At 40.9% G+C, this 21,559-nt stretch overlaps 1 protein-coding gene across 1 annotated transcript in view; it reads right to left on the bottom strand.

Moving 5' to 3' along the window:
• The window catches only part of LOC137615334 (DNA repair nuclease APEX1-like), a 63,876-nt gene that overhangs the window by 10,737 nt on the left and 31,580 nt on the right, over positions 1-21,559 (bottom strand). The window contains exons 5-6 of the mRNA XM_068345132.1: positions 17,871-18,014; positions 6,176-6,356 (exon numbers count right to left, since the gene is read on the bottom strand). Of these exons, the coding sequence (XP_068201233.1) occupies positions 6,176-6,356; positions 17,871-18,014 (325 nt within the window). The remainder of the gene's footprint in view (positions 1-6,175; positions 6,357-17,870; positions 18,015-21,559) is intronic.

The following is a 21,559-nucleotide window of genomic DNA, read 5'->3' as shown; positions in this document are numbered from 1 at the left end:
CATCGTCAACCTTCTCCGCAGTCGGAGTGAGGGAGCAGGCAACAACCAAAGCGGAGTGGTGGTGCGTGGTGGGGACTGCCGTGGGTTGCGGAAACTTACGCATGTTAACGGAGGGAGCCGCATGTCGGCTAACGTTAACATGCGTCTGGCAGGGTCGATTGCGCATCGGAGGTGGAGCTCTCCGCAGCCGGAGTGTGGGAGCAGGCAGCCTCAGCGTGAGCTGGGCGCACAACCGTGGTAGGTTGTAGGCTAACGAGAGCAGTGTAAACCTTCTCCGCACAAACTCCTGCATAACCGCAGCTAACTGAGTCTGCATAGACTGCAGTAAAGACCACTAGGGTCTACAAAAAACGGCAACAAACGGAGCTACTGTCCGTTGTGACTGAGGGTCTAAAACAGCTGGTGCGGCAACAGACGGAGTTACTGCCTGTTGCGGTACCACCTTGCCTCTCTTGGGAGGTGTGCAGTCGTCGGATGACTGCAGCGAGTCCGAACTGACCCAGTGGCTACACCTAGGCCGTTGGACTTGCGCGGAAGGGACCGACTTGCACTTAAAAGCTGCAAGATTTGGTCCATGGTTTCTACGAGAAACCTCTTCCGCAGACGAGGAATAAATGGGCTCTCTCGTCTTTGTGTGGGTGGGGCGATCACGTCGGCAACGTGTGTAGATACGCCCGAAACCACGGAGGGAAAAACGTCTGTTCGTCGATCAAGGCCTGTGGAACCCATAAGTCGTTCGACATTACTTCTCCCCTGGGCTTGGGAGCTTGTAAGAGGTCCCGGACTAGGTGAACAACTGGCACGAACAGACGAACCCTCGGACGCAACACTGTAACACTTTGCGCATATCACTTTATCACTTTTGATTTTCTGTTTGCACTTATTTCACTGAAATCGAAACTTTAACTGATTTCTACCTGAAACACGCAATCCTATCCTTCATTAAAAGGTAGTAATTGCGAAAAAAGTTTTACAACGCAACAGAAAACCATAAATAAAGATGAAGAATTCAGTGGCTAGAAAAGAGACTAAACACTAGATCAAATAAACTACGTTTACAATCTCTCACCGCATAAAGCCTGGGAACAAGAATAAAACTCTAGAAACGTTTTACCTTCTTCCCCTACAGCGACTAGGGAGAAGAGTAAAAAACGAATTCAGTGGCTGGAAAAGAGACTAAACACTAGATCAAATAAACTACGTTTACAATCTCTCACCGCCTAAAGCCTGGGAACAAGAATAAAACTCTAGAAACGTTTTACCTTATTCCTCTACAGCGACTAGGGAGAAGAGTAAAAAACGAGAACAACGTTACCCGCTTGAACGAAACTTTTATTCTCCTCTCTCTCCCTCCGTCTCTATCTCTCTCTCTCTTCTCTCTTGACTTAGCACCTGAGAGAAGAGCCCAATTATATATCGTTAAACCATGTTATTGTTAAAAGGAAAAAACTGAAAGGTTTCCCAAATAAAAAGTTCCTTTATTTAGAATTTAAACCATTTAAGCTAAGAAAGAATGAACGAAACGCTAGAATCGGTTTACTCTTACTGCAACGTGAAACCGTGAAACACTCTCTCTCTATCGTAACGATAGAGCGCAAGTTGAACGTTCTGAACGTCAACATCTGCGGAGACTAAAAAACTAAACGTTAGTTCATCTTTGAAAACAGTACGAGACTATCAAAGAAATTCTTTCATAAAACATTAAAAAGTATTAAATTCTTAAAAGGTTAAATACGATATGACGGGCTCAATGTAAATTAACTTCGGTTCCAAGTAAGGACCGCCTACTATTAGGAAAGGTCGCATATAAACAAACATAAAAATTTATTTTTTATAAGTTTATAATAAATGGAAAGTTAATCGAAGAGGCCTATCAAGGCGCAGAGATATAAAATAAATAGATCTATAACTTGTTAAGCAAAAATACCAAAAACCTAAACACACTTCCGTCTAAGGGAAGGGTCGGCCATTTAAAAGTGAAAGAGAGTCCATACTCTCTTCGTCACCATAATTAAATCTATCGAAAACGAATTCAAGTTTTGAAATGAAGATAAAACCCCTGCATAGCGAAAGCTCAAAACTGGAATAGTGTACTTCACCAAATCGTTGTGAAAACAAATCCAGTTAGGGACGGCGTATTTAGTAGGTCCTGCCATTGGCACGACAGAGGAAAAATTGGTTCTTGTTGACAAGAAGTACCTGAGTACCTACTCGACAGATGGCGCTGTTGTTGTACACCCCCACCTGTATAGCGATCGCTGGCGTGTCCCGACCATAGGTTTTTTCTGTCGAGCAACAGAGTTGCAGCTACATGATCATCGGGTAAGATTAATATTGAAAAATTATTTTTATATGTTTATAATAAATGGAAAGTTAATCGAAGAGGCCTAATAAAGGCGGAGAGATATAAAATATATAGAGGAAAATCTATAACGTGATATAATTACTAAAAGCCTAAACACACTTCCGTCTAAGGGAAGGGTCGGCCATTTAAAAGTGAAAGAAAGCCCATACTCTCTTTGTCACCATAATTAAATCTATCCAAAACGAATTCAAGATTTAAGATGAAGATAAAACACCTGCATAGCGAAAGCTCAAAACTAGAATAAAGTACTTCACCAATTAGTTGTGAAAAAACTCCAGTTTAGCAACAGCGAGTAAGTACGTCTTGTCGATAGCTCGACAGAGAAAATTTGGTCTTTTGTTTACATTGAGTACTGGGTATCTGGACGACAGATGGCGCTGTTGGGCACACCCGCAACCTGTGTAGCGATCGCTGGCGAGTTTTTACCGTAGAGTTTTCTGTCGGGCAACAGAGTTGCAGCTATTATAATCACCGGCTAAGCTAAATATTGAAAAATAAAGTTATAAATCATTTAGCCAAATGGTACTATACAAAATTTAGATTGATGCATAATTTCTGAAGGCTAAGCAATGTAATGGTTGCAGCTTGGCTTAATAATAATAATAATAACATAACTAGGCAGTAGCATATAAAATTTAATCTTATCACAGGGAAACTGAACTATAACTAATTAATTCAAGTACAATCTTGATAGGACAGTCTTTCTAATTCTGATCGAATGTCAGACTTCCAATCAAATATGATGGAAAAGTTATTGACACTAAAGCTACGGCTTTGAAGTTAGGAGACAAATGCTTTGACCTGAAGGCTGTGCATGCCCAATCAGATTGCAATACCTAATCGTATCCATTTGGCAAGGGAAAGATTTCCGCTCACAACTTTCTATTGGAATTAGATCTTAATCTAAAAGTATTTAGAGCCTGATGCAGAAGAACTAGACAGAATGAAAGCTGGAATAAACTTTATTTCCTACTTGTATTTCGGAAAAATAACCAAATCTCTCAACTCCACTATTTGACATACACATTATTTAGCAAGAAAAAAGACCCTGCAAAGATCAAAACCCTACCCGTACTGACAAATCAGCAATAGATCATATTAAACATGCTTGTCTCCAAGTGCTAATCTGAACGGAAAATAGAATAGGACATCCCCGTACCGGTTCACAGTACAGTGGTTGCTCACAAGGAATTATTAGAACTTGTTACTTGTGGAAGCAAGTCAGTGCCACCGTGCTCTAAGGCTAATTGCAGTTGCTGGTCAGCTGGCGTATCATGTACTTTATATTGCAAGTGTTTAGTGAAAGAACGCTCTCCAAATCTGCAAACAATGAAAACTGAACATGCAATCGAGACTGATGAGCTCTAGAAGAGGAGAAATCAGAGGACAAAGTAGTGGAGAAAAGACAATAGCAAGACAATGCAAAATGTTGAATTTGTTGTATATGTTGGATACTAGTTTTAAAAGATGTGAACTTGTGTTCTAGATGCCATATTCTATGTGGCTCTATCTTCAATTGTTATCTTATACCGGAACCTGCATGTAATACATTATTTACATTTCCCGTCTTTGACCTTTGTATGACGTCGTTGTCGTCGTCAAAGATGACCTTGATAAAGAGATCTATTTTTGCAGCAAACTGCCAACAACTATGTGGTTTTATTCCATACAATAAATTTGTTCCATTTCATACCAAGCATGATATGCTACACATTTCATTTAAAGTCCTGTTAAATTCCATACCTCATTAGACCTTTTATGTCCTTAAATGACCTATAAGTTACCTCTACTTTTGTTTTATCACTTTTAACCTTTATATTTATATCCCATTTGCCATAAGCTTTAATTAGATACCAAACATGATATGTTTATTCCATAATTAGGAGGAATGTGAAAAAGGTGGATGTGGCTTATGACCTCAATAAAAAATAATTGCTTGGCACACCCGTCAGATTCTTAAAGTAGACACGTTATACTTCTACTTTGACAAAAAAAAAATTCATATATACCCAACTTGACAGTTATGCTGTGTTTCTACCTGCACTCGATTAGGACATTTTTCCACCTTCCCCAATGGACTGAGCTTATGAAAATAAATCTAGCAGATGTCTTCAGAATATATCAAAGCACTAATTTAAAACAAACATGCCTGTTATGTGAAATTAGGTTATTTCATTGTTGATAAATAAATTCGGTCTTCGGCAGGAGTAAATGTTAACTGCCCTTTTCATAAGAGTTCGGTGATAACCTTCACCCCTCCTCCTTTGTTAATTAGTGAATGGCCATTAACTCTTTTGTTTATTTTTTTTTCCGAGTGTTTGGTGTTTAGTGAGAGCCGTGGACGAGACTACTGCTGCCTGGAATGAACAGTTCGGACCCTACCTTGATCACAGACGTGGATCCTAATTTAGCAGCAGTTGGTGGACGCCTTTTTTTTTCTCTCATAAGGAATTGTGCCTTTGGAGGATTATTTCGCTGGTGTCTTTGAGCCACCCGCGGTAAATTGTACACTGCTTTGGATCACGGCCCACGTATGCAGGGGTATTGTCACCTGCGATAGCCACTTCGCTTGTTACGTCCTGCAAGTGTATGTGTCACTTGCGACCTTTACTTGGCGTTATTTTCCCCGCCTGAGGATCCTGCGGGAAGACGGTGCTGTCGTTCCGTCCCGGCACTGTTGGAGGTACTATTGCCGTGGTCAAAGAGCGTCATCACATCAGTTACGCTGCTCGTCTGAGGACCAAGGGTCCGTTAGGAGGAACGTAGGGAGTCATTACCCAGGTAAAGTTACGATCTGTTCATTATCGTTATGAATATGCCCAGCCCGGTTTCCTGGTATTAATGATTCTCCCTCTGATGCTGATGAACGTTCGTCCCCTCTCTGTCGTCCAATCCATGTACGGATAAGTACCGTTGAGTTATTTCATGGATAGCTAATACAGTGTTGAGATATTTACATGTATCTATACTTTGTCACCCTCGGTATAATTCTTTTATGTAAATGTATCTAAGTATTTATGCATTTAGTATAATGTGGTATGTGCATTTGTATGCTGTCTCGTGTTAAGTTTTATTATTTGGTATTTGGTTTAACCTTTTAACGTTTGTGTGTAGGTAGGTAATTCTAAGGTTTTCTGCCTTTTCATTTCTCCTGTCTTCCTTATGCCTCTCTGTTTAGTAAAAGGGTAGTGGTTTGTTGATATTTGTGGGCCCGGCTTAATATGACCCTTACTTTTGATCTGTTAATTTTTCTATGCTAGGTTTAAGATTATTAGATATCGGACAACCTTGTGTATTTAGAGGACTCGGTATATTAGTCCTTCAGGTCATTTTTGTTAACCCATCGGTGTTTGTCTTAGGAGCTTTATGTTACTCCTGATACAAGGTTGCATTTATTTAAGTGTATTGTAATAAATGTTGTTAGATTTTTCCAGTGGTTTTGTTCTGTCTTACCTCAGTTCACCGAGTTACATAAATAATGTACTGCCTACGACTCCTTTAAAAATTAAAGTTTAAAGAACCAGAACTACGGCCTACACAGGTCGTAACAATGCCATTCAAAAAACGTATTATAATGATGTTAAGAGTAATGCGAGATAATTTTGTATAATATTCTTTTTAATATTTTAGTTAAAAAAATATAGAAAAAAAATATTCTTAAAAATTTGGTTTAAAGCATCCTATAACCCACTACAGCATAGTACATTTATAATATTGTCCATGAACTAATTTCAAAATCAACTATCATAAAAACTTTGAAGTTAATCAATCAAAAACTAGAGTAATAATTACAAAATGGAATAAACTTACCATCCAACATTTTTTGCTCTGCAATTTCCCATGTATGTCCAAAACGTGTACTGTCCAGTTTTGTCTGGATAGAGATGTCTAAATGAATCCACAAATCCAGCATCAAGTAGTTCAGTGAAACCATCTCGTTCTTCCTGAGTGAAACCAGCATTTTTCTTGTTTCCTTTTGGATTTGCTAAATCTGTGGACCAAAAAATTTAATTTTAATAATTAAATTTATTTTTTCTAGTCTCATCTGGCATTCATATTACTTCCTTCTCAAAGTTGATTAAATGTGGACATCTTCCCTAAAATCTAAACAATTCCCATTTCCTTTAACTGTAATAGTATTGCCCCTCCAATTGAGTACAGGTATTGAGATTGAGTGACAATGTACGGCAATAACACTATTTGCTTTCAGTCATTGAGTAGAAACATGTTCAATGGACTCCCAACTTCACTAATATGATGATGATGATGATAATTCAAAGAAAATTGATCAGTCCATGAGTCGAACTCGGGTCTTACAGAGCTTGCCCGATTAACATCAGGAAGAAAAATATTTATATTAAGGTTAAATAAATTAATAAAATAATACATATATCAAATAGTTTAGTGAGAGATTGAAAAAAGCAAATCAGACAATGGCTGGGTTAATTAAAATTTGAAAATCAAATTGCCTGAAATTACATATAAAAATTCAAGTTATATACTGTTTCACTTAAGGGAGATCTGTGTTACTGTATGGACATGAGTCATGGTATGACAATGAAACAATCACCAATAGATTTAGTAAATTTGAGAACAAAGCCCTCAGAAGGATATTGGTAGTTAAATGGCAGGACAGAATTAGAAATTAAACTATGAGAGATTACTCAAGTGCCATATATGGATGCGATCATGGTGAGGGGTAGACGGCTATGGTTTAGACCTGCTCGTTGCACTCCCCAGGAGATTGGTTCACCAAATGTTCAGCTGGGCTCCAAAGGCGACTAGAAGAGTTGGAAGACCCAGGCCTACATGGCCAAGGACTATGAAGTGTGATGTAATAGATGAAGAATGGAGAAGTATTGAATTAAAGGCTCAAGATAGACGACTGGCAAAATCTAACCGAAGCCCTTTGCGTCAATAGGCGTAGAAGATAATGATGATGATGATATTAAATATAATGGATAAAAAATAAATAAATTATGAGGTAAATATTTGTGATAAATAGAAATTTAAATCTTATCAATAAAACCTGTTTCTTAAAAAAGTTGAATCCTAAAAACTGAGAAATTCTGTTTGATAGAAGGTCAATAAAACTTTTCTCATCTCTCTCTCTGTGAAAAATGTTATTTTCCTTAGTAAAATAAATTTTTGAATATACTTACCCGATGATCATGTAGCCGTCAACTCTGTTGCCCGACAGAAATCTAAGGTCGGGATACGCCAGCGATCGCTATACAGGTGGGGCTGTACACAACAGCGCTATCTGTCGAGCAGGTACTCGGGTACTTCTTGTCAACAAGAACTCAATTTTCTCCTCGGTCCACTGGTTCTCTATGGGGAGGAAGGGAGGGTCCTTAAATTCATGATCATTGGGTAAGTATATTCAAAAATTTATTTTACTAAGGAAAATAACATTTTTCAATATTAATCTTACCCGATGATCATGTAGCTGATTGACACCCAGGGGGGTGGGTGGAGACCAGCATACATGTTAACATTAGAAGCTAAGTATCCCGTATTTCATTTTAGCAGTTATTCAAAATAACAAACATAAAATAAATAAGTACCTGGTAAGGAAGTCGACTTGAACAATTACTCTGCCTTTTTAAGTACGTCTTCCTTACTGAGCCTAGCGATCCTCTTAGGATGCTGAGCGACTCCTAGGTGCTGAAGTATGAAGGGCTGCAACCCATACTAAAGGACCTCATCACAACCTCTAATCTAGGCGCTTCTCAAGAAAGAATTTGACCACCCGCCAAATCAACCAGGATGCGGAAGGCTTCTTAGCCTTCCGTACAACCCAAAAAACAACAATAAAAAGCATTTCAAGAGAAAGATTAAAAAAGGTTATGGGATTATGGGAATGTAGTGGTTGAGCCCTCACCTACTACTGCACTCGCTGCTACGAATGGTCCCAGGGTGTAGCAGTTCTCGTAAAGAGACTGGACATCTTTGAGGTAAAATGATGTGAACACTGACTTGCTTCTCCAATAGGTTGCATCCATAACACTCTGCAGAGAACAGTTCTGTTTGAAGGCCACTGAAGTAGCGACAGCCCTAACTTCATGTATCCTTACCTTCAGCAAAGCAAGGTCTTCTTCCTTCAGATGAGAATGGGCCTCTCTAATCAAAAGCCTGATGTAGTAAGAAACTGCGTTCTTAGACATCGGTAAAGCAGGTTTCTTGATAGAACACCATAAAGCTTCTGATTGTCCTCGTAATGGCTTTGTACGTCTTAAATAGTACTTAAGAGCTCTTACTGGGCAAAGTACTCTCTCTAGTTCGTTCCCCACCAAGTTGGACAGGCTTGGGATCTCGAACGACTTGGGCCAAGGATGAGAAGGAAGCTCGTTTTTAGCCAAAAAACCGAGCTGCAAGGAACATGTAGCCGTTTCAGATGTAAAACCTATGTTCCTGCTGAAGGCGTGGATCTCACTGACTCTTTTAGCTGTTGCTAAGCAAACGAGGAAAAGAGTCTCTAATGTGAGATCCTTAAAAGAGGCTGATTGAAGCGGTTCGAATCTAGCTGACATCAGGAACCTTAAAACCACGTCTAGGTTCCAGCCTGGTGTGGTCAACCGACGCTCCTTTGAGGTCTCAAAAGACCTAAGGAGGTCCTGTAGATCTTTGTTGGTGGAAAGATCTAAGCCTCTGTGGCGGAAGACCGCTGCCAACATGTTTCTGTAACCCTTGATCGTAGGAGCTGATAGGGATCTTACATTCCTTAGATGTAACAGGAAGTCAGCTATCTGCGTTACAGAGGTACTGGTTGAGGAAACTGCATTCGCCTTGCACCAGCTTCGGAAGACTTCCCATTTTGACTGATAGACTCTGAGAGTAGATGTCCTCCTTGCTCTGGCAATCGCTCTGGCTGCCTCCTTCGAAAAGCCTCTGGCTCTTGAGAGTCTTTCGATAGTCTGAAGGCAGTCAGACGAAGAGCGTGGAGGCTTGGGTGTACCTTCTTTACGTGCGGCTGACGCAGAAGGTCCACTCTTAGAGGAAGAGTCCTGGGAACGTCCACTAACCATTGCAGTACCTCGGTGAACCATTCTCTCGCGGGCCAGAGGGGAGCAACCAACGTCAACCGTGTCCCTTCGTGAGAGGCGAACTTCTGAAGTACCCTGTTGACGATCTTGAACGGAGGGAACGCATACAGGTCTAGATGGGACCAATCCAGAAGAAAGGCATCCACGTGAACTGCTGCTGGGTCTGGAATCGGAGAACAATACATCGGGAGCCTCTTGGTCATCGAGGTAGCGAATAGATCTAGGGTGGGCTGACCCCACAGGGCCCATAGTCTGCTGCAAACATTCTTGTGAAGGGTCCACTCTGTGGGGATGACCTGACCCTTCCGGCTGAGGCGATCTGCCATGACATTCATGTCGCCCTGAATGAACCTCGTTACCAGCGAAATCTTTCGATCTTTTGACCAAATGAGGAGGTCCCTTGCGATCTCGAACAACTTCCTCGAATGAGTCCCTCCTTGCTTGGAGATGTACGCCAAGGCTGTGGTGTTGTCGGAGTTCACCTCCACCACCTTGCTTAGATGGAGGGACTTGAAGTTTATCAAGGCCAGATGAACTGCCAAAAGCTCCTTGCAGTTGATGTGAAGTGTCCTTTGCTCCTGATTCCACGTGCCCGAGCATTCCTGTCCGTCCAGTGTCGCACCCCAGCCCGTGTCCGATGCGTCCGAGAAGAGACGGTGGTCGGGGGTCTGAACAGCCAATGGTAGACCTTCCTTGAGAAGAATGCTGTTCTTCCACCACGTCAGTGTAGACCTCATCTCTTCGGAAATAGGCACTGAGACCGCTTCTAGCGTCATGTCCTTTCTCCAGTGAGCAGCTAGATGATACTGAAGGGGGCGGAGGTGGAGTCTCCCTAACTCGATGAACTGGGCCAGCGATGAAAGTGTCCCTGTTAGACTCATCCACTGCCTGACTGAACATCGGTTCCTTCTCAGCATGCTCTGGATGCATTCTAGGGCTTGACTGATCCTTGGGGCCGACGGAAAAGCCCGAAAAGCTCGACTCTGAATCTCCATACCTAGATAGACAATGGTCTGGGATGGGACGAGTTGGGACTTCTCTATATTGACCAGGAGGCCCAATTCCTTGGTCAGATCCATAGTCCATCTGAGATTCTCCAGACAGCGACGACTTGACGGAGCTCTTAAAAGCCAGTCGTCCAAATAGAGGGAGGCTCTGATGTCTGCCAAGTGAAGGAATTTGGCAATATTCCTCATCAGTTTGGTAAACACAAGAGGTGCCATGCTTAGGCCAAAGCACAGGGCTTGGAACTGGTACACGACCTTTCCAAAGACGAACCTTAGGAAAGGTTGGGAGTCTGGATGGACGGGGACATGAAAGTACGCGTCTTTCAGGTCTAACGAGACCATCCAGTCTTCCTTCCTGACCGCTGCTAGGACCGACTTCGTCGTCTCCATCGTGAACGTCTGCTTGGTGACAAAAGCATTGAGAGCACTGACGTCCAGCACCGGTCTCCAACCTCCTGTCTTCTTCGCTACCAGGAAGAGACGGTTGTAGAAGCCCGGGGATTGATGGTCCCGGACTATGACTACCGCTCCCTTTTGTAGCAAGAGCGACACCTCTTGTTGCAATGCTAGCCTCTTGTCCTTCTCCTTGTAGTTGGGAGAGAGGTTGATGGGAGACGTTGCTAGAGGGGGACTGCGGCAGAACGGAATTCTGTACCCCTCCCTTAGCAACTTCACAGACTGAGCGTCTGCACCTCTGCTCTCCCAAGCTTGCCAGAAGTTCTTGAGCCTGGCTCCCACTGCTGTCTGGAGAGGTAGGCAGTCAGATTCTGCCTTTTGAGGACTTGGAACCCTTCTTCGATTTGCCACGGTGACTGTCGGCACGGGTACCTCCTCTGCTGGAGGTTCTGCCACAAAAGGGCGGGATGAACCTAGACGCTGGTGTGTCCACTGCGGTAGAACGGAAAGGTCTAGGCACGGAAGGTAAAGCTTTAGCCTTACGTGCAGAGGACGCCACCAGGTCATGGGTATCCTTCTGGATCAACGAGGCAGCCATCCCCTTGATCAGCTCCTCCGGAAAGAGACACTTGGAGAGAGGAGCAAACAACAACTCCGACTTCTGGCAAGGAGTGATCCCAGACGACAAGAAGGAGCAAAGATGTTCTCTCTTCTTAAGCACTCCCGACACGTACGAAGCCGCAAGCTCACCGGACCCATCCCGAATGGCTTGTCCATGCTAGACATGATAAGCATGGCAGAGTCCTTATCCGAAGGGGAAGTCTTTCTGCTTAACGCTCCCAAACACCAATCGAGGAAGTTGAAGATCTCAAAAGCACGAAAGACTCCCTTCAACAGATGATCCATGTCAGAAAAGGACCAGCAAATCTTAGATCGTCTCATAGCCAGCCTGCGGGGAGAGTCAACCAGACTTGAGAAGTTGCCCTGGGCAGAGGCAGGAACTCCCAAGCCGGGTTCCTCTCCCGTGGCATACCAGACGCTAGATTTGGAAGCAAGCTTGGTAGGCGGAAAGATGAAAGCAGTCTTTCCCAGTTGCTTCTTGGACTGCAACCACTCTCCCATAACCCTCAAAGCTCTCTTGGATGAGCGTGCGAGGACAAGTTTGGTGAAGGCAGGAGCTGCTGACTGCATGCCCAGAGCAAACTCGGAGGGAGGAGAGCGAGGGGTTGCAGACACAAACTGTTCCGGATACAAGTCCCTGAACAAGGCAAGGACTTTCCGAAAGTCTAAGGAGGGAGGCGTAGACTTGGGTCCTTCTAAGTCGGAGTGCGGATCGTCCAAATGTGCAGCTTCGTCATCAGATACTCCATCATCCGAAAGCTGAGTAGGAAGTGGCAAAGGTGGAGCAGAAAGCTGAACGGCTGAATCCGGCAGCACGGGTGCAAGCGTAGCTGCTGCGGATCCAACATCATGCCGCTGCTGGTCAGTCTGCGAGCTGGCAACAACAAAAGCAGAGTGCTGGTGCGTGGGAGGGACTGCCGTGGGTTGCGGAGCATGCCGTATGGGATGCGGAGCATGCCGCATGGGTTGCGGAGCATGCCGCATGGGTTGCGGAGCATGCCGCATTGTGTCAAAACACGGCAGCTCGGCAGCACCTTCCCACTGCTGATGCGGTAGCTCATGCATGTCAACGGAGGGTGCAGCATGAACATGCGTCTGGCAGGGTGGACTGCGCATCGGTGGTGGAGCTCTCACAGGTGGAGTGTGGGAGCAGGCAGCCGCAGTATCTGCTGAGCGCACAACCGTGGCAGGTTGTAGGTTAACTGGTGCCGTGTCAACCTTCTCAGCACGATACTCCTGCATAAAGGAAGCAAGCTGAGACTGCATAGTCTGCAGCATGGACCACTTAGGATCTACCGTGGTTGGTGCGGCAACAGACGGAGTAGTTGCCTGCTGCGGAACCACTCTACCTCTCTTGGGAGGTGTGCAGTCTTCGGAAGACTGCGGCGAGTCCGAACTGACCCAGTGGCTACACCTGGGCCGTTGGACTCGCTCGGAAGGGACCTTATGCTTGAGCGGTCGTGAGACCTTGGTCCAACGTTTCTTCCTCGAAACTTCTTCCACAGACGAGGAATGATAGGGCTCATTCGTCTGTTTGTGGATGGGACGATCTCTGACAAATACGTCCGCAACCACTGAGGGTACATCCGTACGCTGATCAAGGCCTGCCGAACCCTTTGGTCCTTCGACATTGCTTCTCCCCTGGGCTTGGGAGCTTGCAAGAGGTCCCGGACTGGGAGGACGACTGGCACGAACAGATGTACCCTCATGCGCAACACTGACACTGACACTTTTCACTTCACTTGCACTCACAACACTTCCCACTGCACTTTGCGCTTTCAGCTCTTTGACATCTGCCAAAAGCTGATTACGGTCATTAGCTAATGACTCCACTCTGTCACCAAGAGCCTCAATGGCACGCATCATGTCCGCCATGGAGGGCTGAGCACTAGTAGCAGGGTCGGGAGTCACCACTACAGGGGAAGGAATAGGTTGAGGGGCATGGGGAGAGGAAAAATCAAAAGAGCGAGAAGAACTCCTCCTGATCCTATCCTTCTCTAGCCTACGTGCATTTTTAAGGAATTCGTTAAAATCGAATTCCGAAAGCCCAGCGCATTCCTCACATCGATCTTCCAATTGACAGGATTTACCCCTACAATTGGAACAAACGGTGTGAGGATCTATGGAGGCCTTCGGAAGACGCCTAGAACAAGCCCTAACGCTACACTGCCTGTACTTAGGGACTTGAGACTGGTCAGACATCTTGAATTGTAGAAATAGTCAAGGGGGGAATTCCAAAATCTAGCAAAGTTCGTTAACAATTAATCCAAATTTAATCAAAAAGCTTGCTAAGCTAATGATAAAGATTCCTGAATAGTGAAGGCTAAAATCTAGAGCGAATACATCACCAAAATCGTGAAAAACAACTCCAGAATCAACAGCGTATCCAAGTAGGTCTTGCCGGTGGCACGACAGAGGAAAAATTGAGTTCTTGTTGACAAGAAGTACCTGAGTACCTGCTCGACAGATGGCGCTGTTGTGTACACCCCCACCTGTATAGCGATCGCTGGCGTATCCCGACCTTAGATTTCTGTCGGGCAACAGAGTTGACAGCTACATGATCATCGGGTAAGATTAATATTGAAAAACTTTAATCACTAAGAATATGTTTTATACTTGAAATACAGTCACACTCATTGCACCTGGGTACTGCTTCACGAGGTGTGCGCATCAAATACCCATGTGTAAATTTTGTGGGACATATGTGCAACCTGGCTAAAAGTATTTCTGTTTTCCTTTCCCTTTGCGATGATGATTCCCTTAAAGAAACACCAGGCTCTATTTCTTTTATCCTATTACTATCAGATCTTGCCATTTTGTAGCTATAAAATGCTTCAAGTGGGTTACTGTGTATAATCTTTCACAGGTCATGTAAAAGCTTCCTTTGGTAAATTTATTGAAGATTTAGCTGCAGCATCTGCTTTTTTATTACCCAAAACCCCATGGGCAGAAATCTAACATAGTTCTATATTTACCCATCAAGTAAACCTCTCAAGTAACTCTTCTGAGATAGGAGGAGCGTCGAGATGATATCACGGCGCGACCAGAGAACTTACTGGAGATCACGACCCAAGCTCATATGTGGCCTACCTCGGGTTTGCCCTCAGGGCACGTGTCCTTCCGCTAGGCCTACCATTACAGAAAATGGGAGTAGGGTAAACTACACAAAACTCTGGTCGGTTGAGAGGAGGTTCCAGGTAACTCCTAAGAAAGTGTTTCGAGGTAAGTCTCTGTGTTGGAACAACATAAACGTATGATCTGCCCCACCTTCAATTGTTTTAATAATCTCAACAGCTAATATAATGGCTACTAGTTAGGATGTAAATACAAATGCTTCACTGGGTAATGAGAGCTGACTAATTTTATCCAGGGACACTGCTGCACAGCCACAAACCATTTAAGATTTAGGACCATCAAAATAAATAGCATGTCTTTTCCTTTGAATATCTTCCAAGGTATGTTGTTTATGGTGACTAGGAGTATAACCATATTTATCTAACAAATAATAATGAGAACATATTTTTTTTTCTTTTTAAGGTCCTAGGGAGGTCCATTCCGATGTTTATAGATTGTAATAGCCTGTTGGCTCTCATTGGGAATGGTGGTTTATGATTGATTATGAGTATAGCACTAAGGTTGAAAAGCTTTTTTTGTTGGAGAATTGGTGGATAGGATCTCCCACTACACTGTCTCTGACCTTGAGTGTGTATTGGATCTAAAGACTTCTAAGTAGCTTCAGATCCTGATCCATAGATTGGGCTACCATAATCTATTCTCAATAATACTAATGCTTTATATATCATCAGTAAAGTTGATCTCTTTGCACCCCATATTGTGTTAGACCACTTTTTAATTAGCTTTAGAGCATTATTACATTTGGATTTGATGTAAAATATATGAGCTTCCCAATTGTGGAATGTATCGAATATTAGACCAAAAATTTTACCTTATCTTGTAATTGAATTTGATTGTTGCCTAATGTGAGGTTTATTTCTTGGTTTTGCTTCCATCTAATATTCGTAAAAAAAATTATTGTTAGAGTTTTTTCTGCAGAAAGTCTGAAACCAACAGACACAGTCCAAACTCCTAATTTCAAATGGAGTTGTTTAAAATTCTTTGGAGGTAATGAAGACTGTTTGACAAGTAGTATAACTGCAAATGCAAAGAGAGTCCCGCTTGAGCAATTATGCCCTTAATTTTACCAATGCAAACAGAGTCCCACTTGAGCAACTATATCATTAATTGTCGATGCAGAGTCCCACTTGAGCAACTATGCCATTAATTGTCAATGCAAAGAAAGTCCCACTTGAGTAAATATGCTATTAATTGCCAATAAAAAAGACATTGAGGGCCTACCTGGAAGACTTAAGGAGGCCCAAGCTTTCCTTAGGTCAAACCTGTCAGTAGCCCGTCTCCAAGACAACAAAAGAGCTTCTGGCACCTGCTAGGGTGCAGTGCTCAATGGGGAAACTCCATACTCAACCAAAGCCTGAAAAAGTGGCCAATGCAGATCAAAGATCTCCCAGCTCCTGCAGCAAACTCCCAGGAATCAACCCAGTGGCACATGTACAGAAGCCATAGCGACAAGTGAACTCTATGACAGAAATGAGCCATGAAGCTTATTTATCCCCATCTTTGTCATTGAAAAGCCTGACACTAGAGAAGGCTTAGCCTATTTCATCCTCCTCAAAGAACAAGCTTGCCACTAAATGGAGGCCACGATCTGCACTCTGCACATGAGGATGACTGAGAACAATCATGACCCGTACACAAAGCACTCGGTGTGGGTTTAACACAGGTTTTCCCATAGACCAGTTGAAATGAATAAGAAAAAGAACAAAGGCCTTTGGTAAGGTCACGATAGTACACCTGTACTCATTGCAACAGATGACAAAAGTGAAGCGTCTTCTACAGGAGAATGACCAGGGGTACTCACCTCACCTGTCATTAACTACCTTAGCAAAGAATTCAATGGGCAATCCAGCTTGCGCTGAAGACTCCCACTTTAAAAGACGAAAGGTTTGTATAAACGTACGAACAAACATCTTTTCAGTGTAACATTCAATAAAAAAACTATATCTCAAAACACTTGAGCTGTAAATCAACAAATAAGAATAAAGGTAGAATCTAATATTATATCACATTATTCTCTTTACACTGACGCCTAACACATGAAATGTAATGAAAAGAAAGCTTTAAATCACCTACAGCAACTAAAAAAAAGTCTAAACATTACAATAAAATGGCAAATCACGAAAGTTAAGAGCATAATGATTCAATAAAATGCAATGCTTGACTTTTACACCACTGAAGTATTTCTTAATTAAAATTCTATACAACAAATCAAATAGGAGCATCGGACTGCTATGACATCATTACCCTAAAAAAAAATTAACCAATTTTATATGTTCTTACTTTTTAACCTCTTCAAAATTCAAATGTGCAAGGGAGGAAAAAAATAAAACCAATCACCTACATACAAAGGTCAAAATGAGATACATCTGAATAGGTAATACAAGGTAAATCTTCAATAAAAGCTGGCTGATTCTAATGAGGCTATATTTACCAATTAGGTTTGTTATTCTTAATACTCTACAGGTATTTGTACCAACTTATACCTCGTTTTCATCATTTGCCTTATTGTTTTCTGAATTAAAGAAAAAATTTATCAGTCATCTATACAACCTTTTGTCGACTGAGTTTATATCTTACTTTTTTAAAAGGGAAGATTCAATTTTTTCATTGAACTTATCTATAATTATTTCTTATATAGAGACACCCAAAAGTATAGATTCATTATTGGTAATCAGTGTACTTTAAGGAAAACCAATCATCTACTCTACAACATACACAAGGAAAATGTTGTCCCTAATGAGGATTAAAAATAGAACATAAACCATACGAGGTACTTTCCTCATTTTTTTCAACATTGGGTAATTAAAAACAGAATATAAACCAAACCAGGAACTTTTCTCATTTTTTTTCAACATTGGGTAACTCTTATAAATATGAAATATAAACAATATTCAAATGGAGACTTAGCAATAGAGAGGTCATACCATCATCTGCAGTTTCCCCAATTAAAAAATATCAACCCCCAATTTATAATGAAGAAATCAAATCATCTATAAATATATCAAATTGATTAGAATCAATTTAAGCTGGCAGATACACTAAGTCACAATCATCTAGTACGAAACATTAAGAAAACTCACTCCTGAAAGACTTTCGCTGAATAAACTACACCACATAATTAATGTAAAACTTTCTCTTGAAGTGTATAAACTTCTGTATGTTAATATGAACTATTGTTGAAGATGGATTATATGGTTGATTCTTTTCATCAAAGAACAAGCTAATAAATAACAAAGATAACAATCCATGGATATGTGTAATCTCATTCCATCTGAATAGAAATAAATTTCTCATAATTACCAATTTCCTTGTGTGAAACATTGAGATCCCCACACATAATGACAGGCTTCTTTGCATCTAAATCCTTCAAACACTGACGAAACTTTGGATCCCAGTCCATTCTCTTGTCGAGAGTTACTAACTTTCTTCCTGCATTTGGAACATCTGTCAAAAATAAAAAAATATATATACTGAATATACATATTCATAATTTCTAAATGAACACAGGCTCTCACCTACTCTTGTATCAATCATTACAAAAATGGGATGAAGTTAATTTTGAGGGTGAAGCATTGTATTCCCATGTTACATAAAACACTAACGGGGAATTACTCAATTAAGTCTATAATATTATTCTTATGCCTTGATGAGGCAAAGCAATAGTGTGATTATATCACAGGAGTTGTAGGGACAGTCTCAACAAAATAAGAGCTCCATTCAGAGATTACTCCCCTGGATTGGGGCTTCTACACTGGCGATCCCTGGAGAGGGTATGTAAATATTTTTTCTTGTGTTAAACATCAAAACCTCACACTTTTTAGATGATAACACTGTGACCTAAGGTAAGATTCATCAAAATAATAACATTTTATTCATGAAGCTGATATATCAAAAATTTTCCAGATATTGTAAACAAATGATTTTGCTTATGAAGTCACTCAATCTTTGTGAGTGAGACAAATAATTTTTGGTCCAAACTGAGATGTTGAGAATAGATTTGTAAAACAAATTAAACCAAAATCCCTATGAATTAGATTGGATTTCTTAATTTGGACATACAGCACTGGGGCCTGGGAGGCCATTTAGCACCTTTGTCCAATAGGGGTGGGAGTACAAGTTGAGATGTTGGACAACACAAGATGAAAAAAAAAAGAAGTGGGAAGGGAAACATAGAGGTGGCGTGACAGTACTACCAGCCTATAGGGTACATCCCCCTAGTACTTTCTGTGACCTGTCTGATGCTTAAAATATGATTAACTAAATTTGCTTTTCAAAGCAGTAAAAAAGGAACTTGTTTTGGAGATTAAGAAATTCCTTTCGAGTACAGTTACTCCTCTCTTTACAATCTTGTGATTTTCAAGTTTTCCATATGAATTAAGTACTGTATCTTATGATATATAAATCTCAAAGTGAACAATAGTAAGTGCATTACACTGGAGTAAGACATTAAAATGATGCCTCGGTAGTCAGCACTACGAGATGCTGCCACTGCCTTAATCTCACTAGCAATTGCCAGAAATATTCCTTGGAATTATAGGACATGTTTTTTCTATAATAATATATCTTACTATACCAAGCACAATTGTCTACCAAATGCACAAGTGGATAATTTCTTTGTGGTAAAATAAAGAACAGGAAACCTATTACTTAACACAATACAGATAAAGCTGTAACACTCATAGCACCAGATCTTAGCCTATGGTTTTCATAATCATCAAAGACAAAAAAAAAAAAAAAAAAAAATCTGCTTCTACAAAATCTACTGTAATCAACAGGAAAAAAAGCAGTGCTAATGATTATACAGTATAGACTAAACTAGCCGTGACCACTGATGAAAGACCGAACTCACAAACAAGGAGGTTTCTGGCTACACATTCAAACCTTTCATGATTCACCTCTCATGAAACTCCAGAGCACTAGACCAAGAAAAAAAAACCTTTACTTCCAGGTCATTTCTGGCACAAAAAAATCCCTGATGACTACAGCTCTGTTTGAAGAATGTTTTTTTAAATTATTTAATTCTCAAAAGGAAAGAATAATTGTGTCCATTATATGCCTTTCAAGATACTTCTTCCTTTAGAAAAAATTAGTACCTAGATGTTTTTGTCTCCATTCAACAACGGCTTCTGTTCAAAGAGTAGGCTTTTGTCCACAGAACAAGTCTACACAAGCAGTCACAGGTGCTGTTTTTTTTTATGAACAACCAATTTGGATAACGACAGCTGTTATCCTATGAATAAGTGGTTCCGATAACAGCTGTTTTCCTTGCATCTGTAATAGTTACTGGAAGTAGACTAAGCATTGGACAATTTATTTACCTAATAAATTTTCTTACCATATCATTACTTAGTTAATCAACTGTAGATCCTTACAGAAAAAATTTTATAAAAAATATTCTTTCAAAATATTTTGAAATTTATTGACACAATTACCGATCACAGTTCATTGGGATTATAAGAAGACTAGGTTTATCTTAGGTTAGTATAGGGTTTCAGTTTATATTAGATTTCCAGAATAGAACATAGTAAGTAGAGAAATATCTGTACTTAGTAAGAACAAGTAGTTACATTAGTTACAAAATAGACAGTTTTATCTGTAGAGTACAGGGAATTGGATAGGGCCCTAATCCTATGATTAACAGATTTGCAAGACAAACATTTGAGCAATAAAGTGTTTCATTCTATCCCATTCACGTGTTCTCTCAAGATTAACTAATGAGGGAGTCCCAACAGGCTATAACCTACAAAATAAGACCATATAGATATTCTTTCCTTTATTTATCTCGCCTCTATCACATCTCTAGTTGTTTCATCTGTAACTATAGTCGCCAAGGTCTATCCAGGCAAAATAAGCCACGTCTACCTTATGACATCATGACATGCTTCCATCCCTCACGAGAGTTCCCGCTCAGGGCAAGAACAACTTATGATGTTCAACAAAAATTCCAGTAGATTTTGGCTTTCAACTACTTTCTTCACTCTTTTTAATTATAATTCCTACACCTATCTGTTGCAGAAACATAACACCCATATCTATAACTCAAGTTACAAATATGGAAAATAAACAATTATTTTCAGAATGCAGTCTGACGAAAGCAAAACAAATGTCCTCCTCACTACTCATCAGATGTTTCCCAGTCTCTTTTCAACCCCTCCTACCTTGTGTCACCATGCTTTTCCTTTATTACCTTTCTTGTTCCCTTTTTTTATCACCAATTCTCTGTATATTCTTTCAAATACTCTCTTGTTCATACATTTATAATATTCTTTCTATAACTAATATCATCTAGAGTATTCCCTTTTATTCTAAAATGCTTTTCACGTAATCCACTGCTTCTTCATTTATCCCTCACCTCAACTCCTTCCCGCCTACTCTTCCCACATTCTTGCCATTTGCACGTGTTTTTCCCTTTCATATTTTTCCTGATTTCTTTAATTGTCTTTTCCTCTTTTCCTTGTAATTTTCCTTAGCAAACCTTTTCCTGAACATATTTGCTTATCCTCGGCCGCCCGTCTTGCTCCCAAGCCTATTGTTCTCGTGTCTCGTAAATCATAACCCTCGTAACACCTGCCATTGCCCTTTCACCCTCCCCTTTGGGTACTCCAAACTACCGACCCAACACTACACCCAACACCTCTCTCCCTGGCTCGCATTCAAATCCAACTGTTTTGTTATCTTTTTTCTCTTTCCCTTTTCTCCTCAGCTTTTACTCCTTCATTCTTTTAACTTAATGTATTAGCTCTCTTTTACTCAGCTAATACTTTATTCTATTGTTATTCCTACTGCTTAAGCTTTTATTTATGAGATATTTTATGCCCTTATTCTATCTTTAACTTATTATTATTTGTTTACCTTCCCATGATCTTCTACTCGCATGGAACTCGCTATTACGCTTTCTCTCCCACTGATGGACTTTTGTCTGCCTTTATTCTCTTCTTGTTGTTTACCTACACACACAGATGACAAGGATTTGGATTCTAGTAAAATGC

Source organism: Palaemon carinicauda, chromosome 21 (genome assembly GCF_036898095.1).
Source record: "Palaemon carinicauda isolate YSFRI2023 chromosome 21, ASM3689809v2, whole genome shotgun sequence".
Taxonomy (NCBI): Eukaryota; Metazoa; Arthropoda; class Malacostraca; order Decapoda; family Palaemonidae; genus Palaemon; species Palaemon carinicauda.
This window is presented reverse-complemented; position numbering and strand designations above follow the sequence as displayed.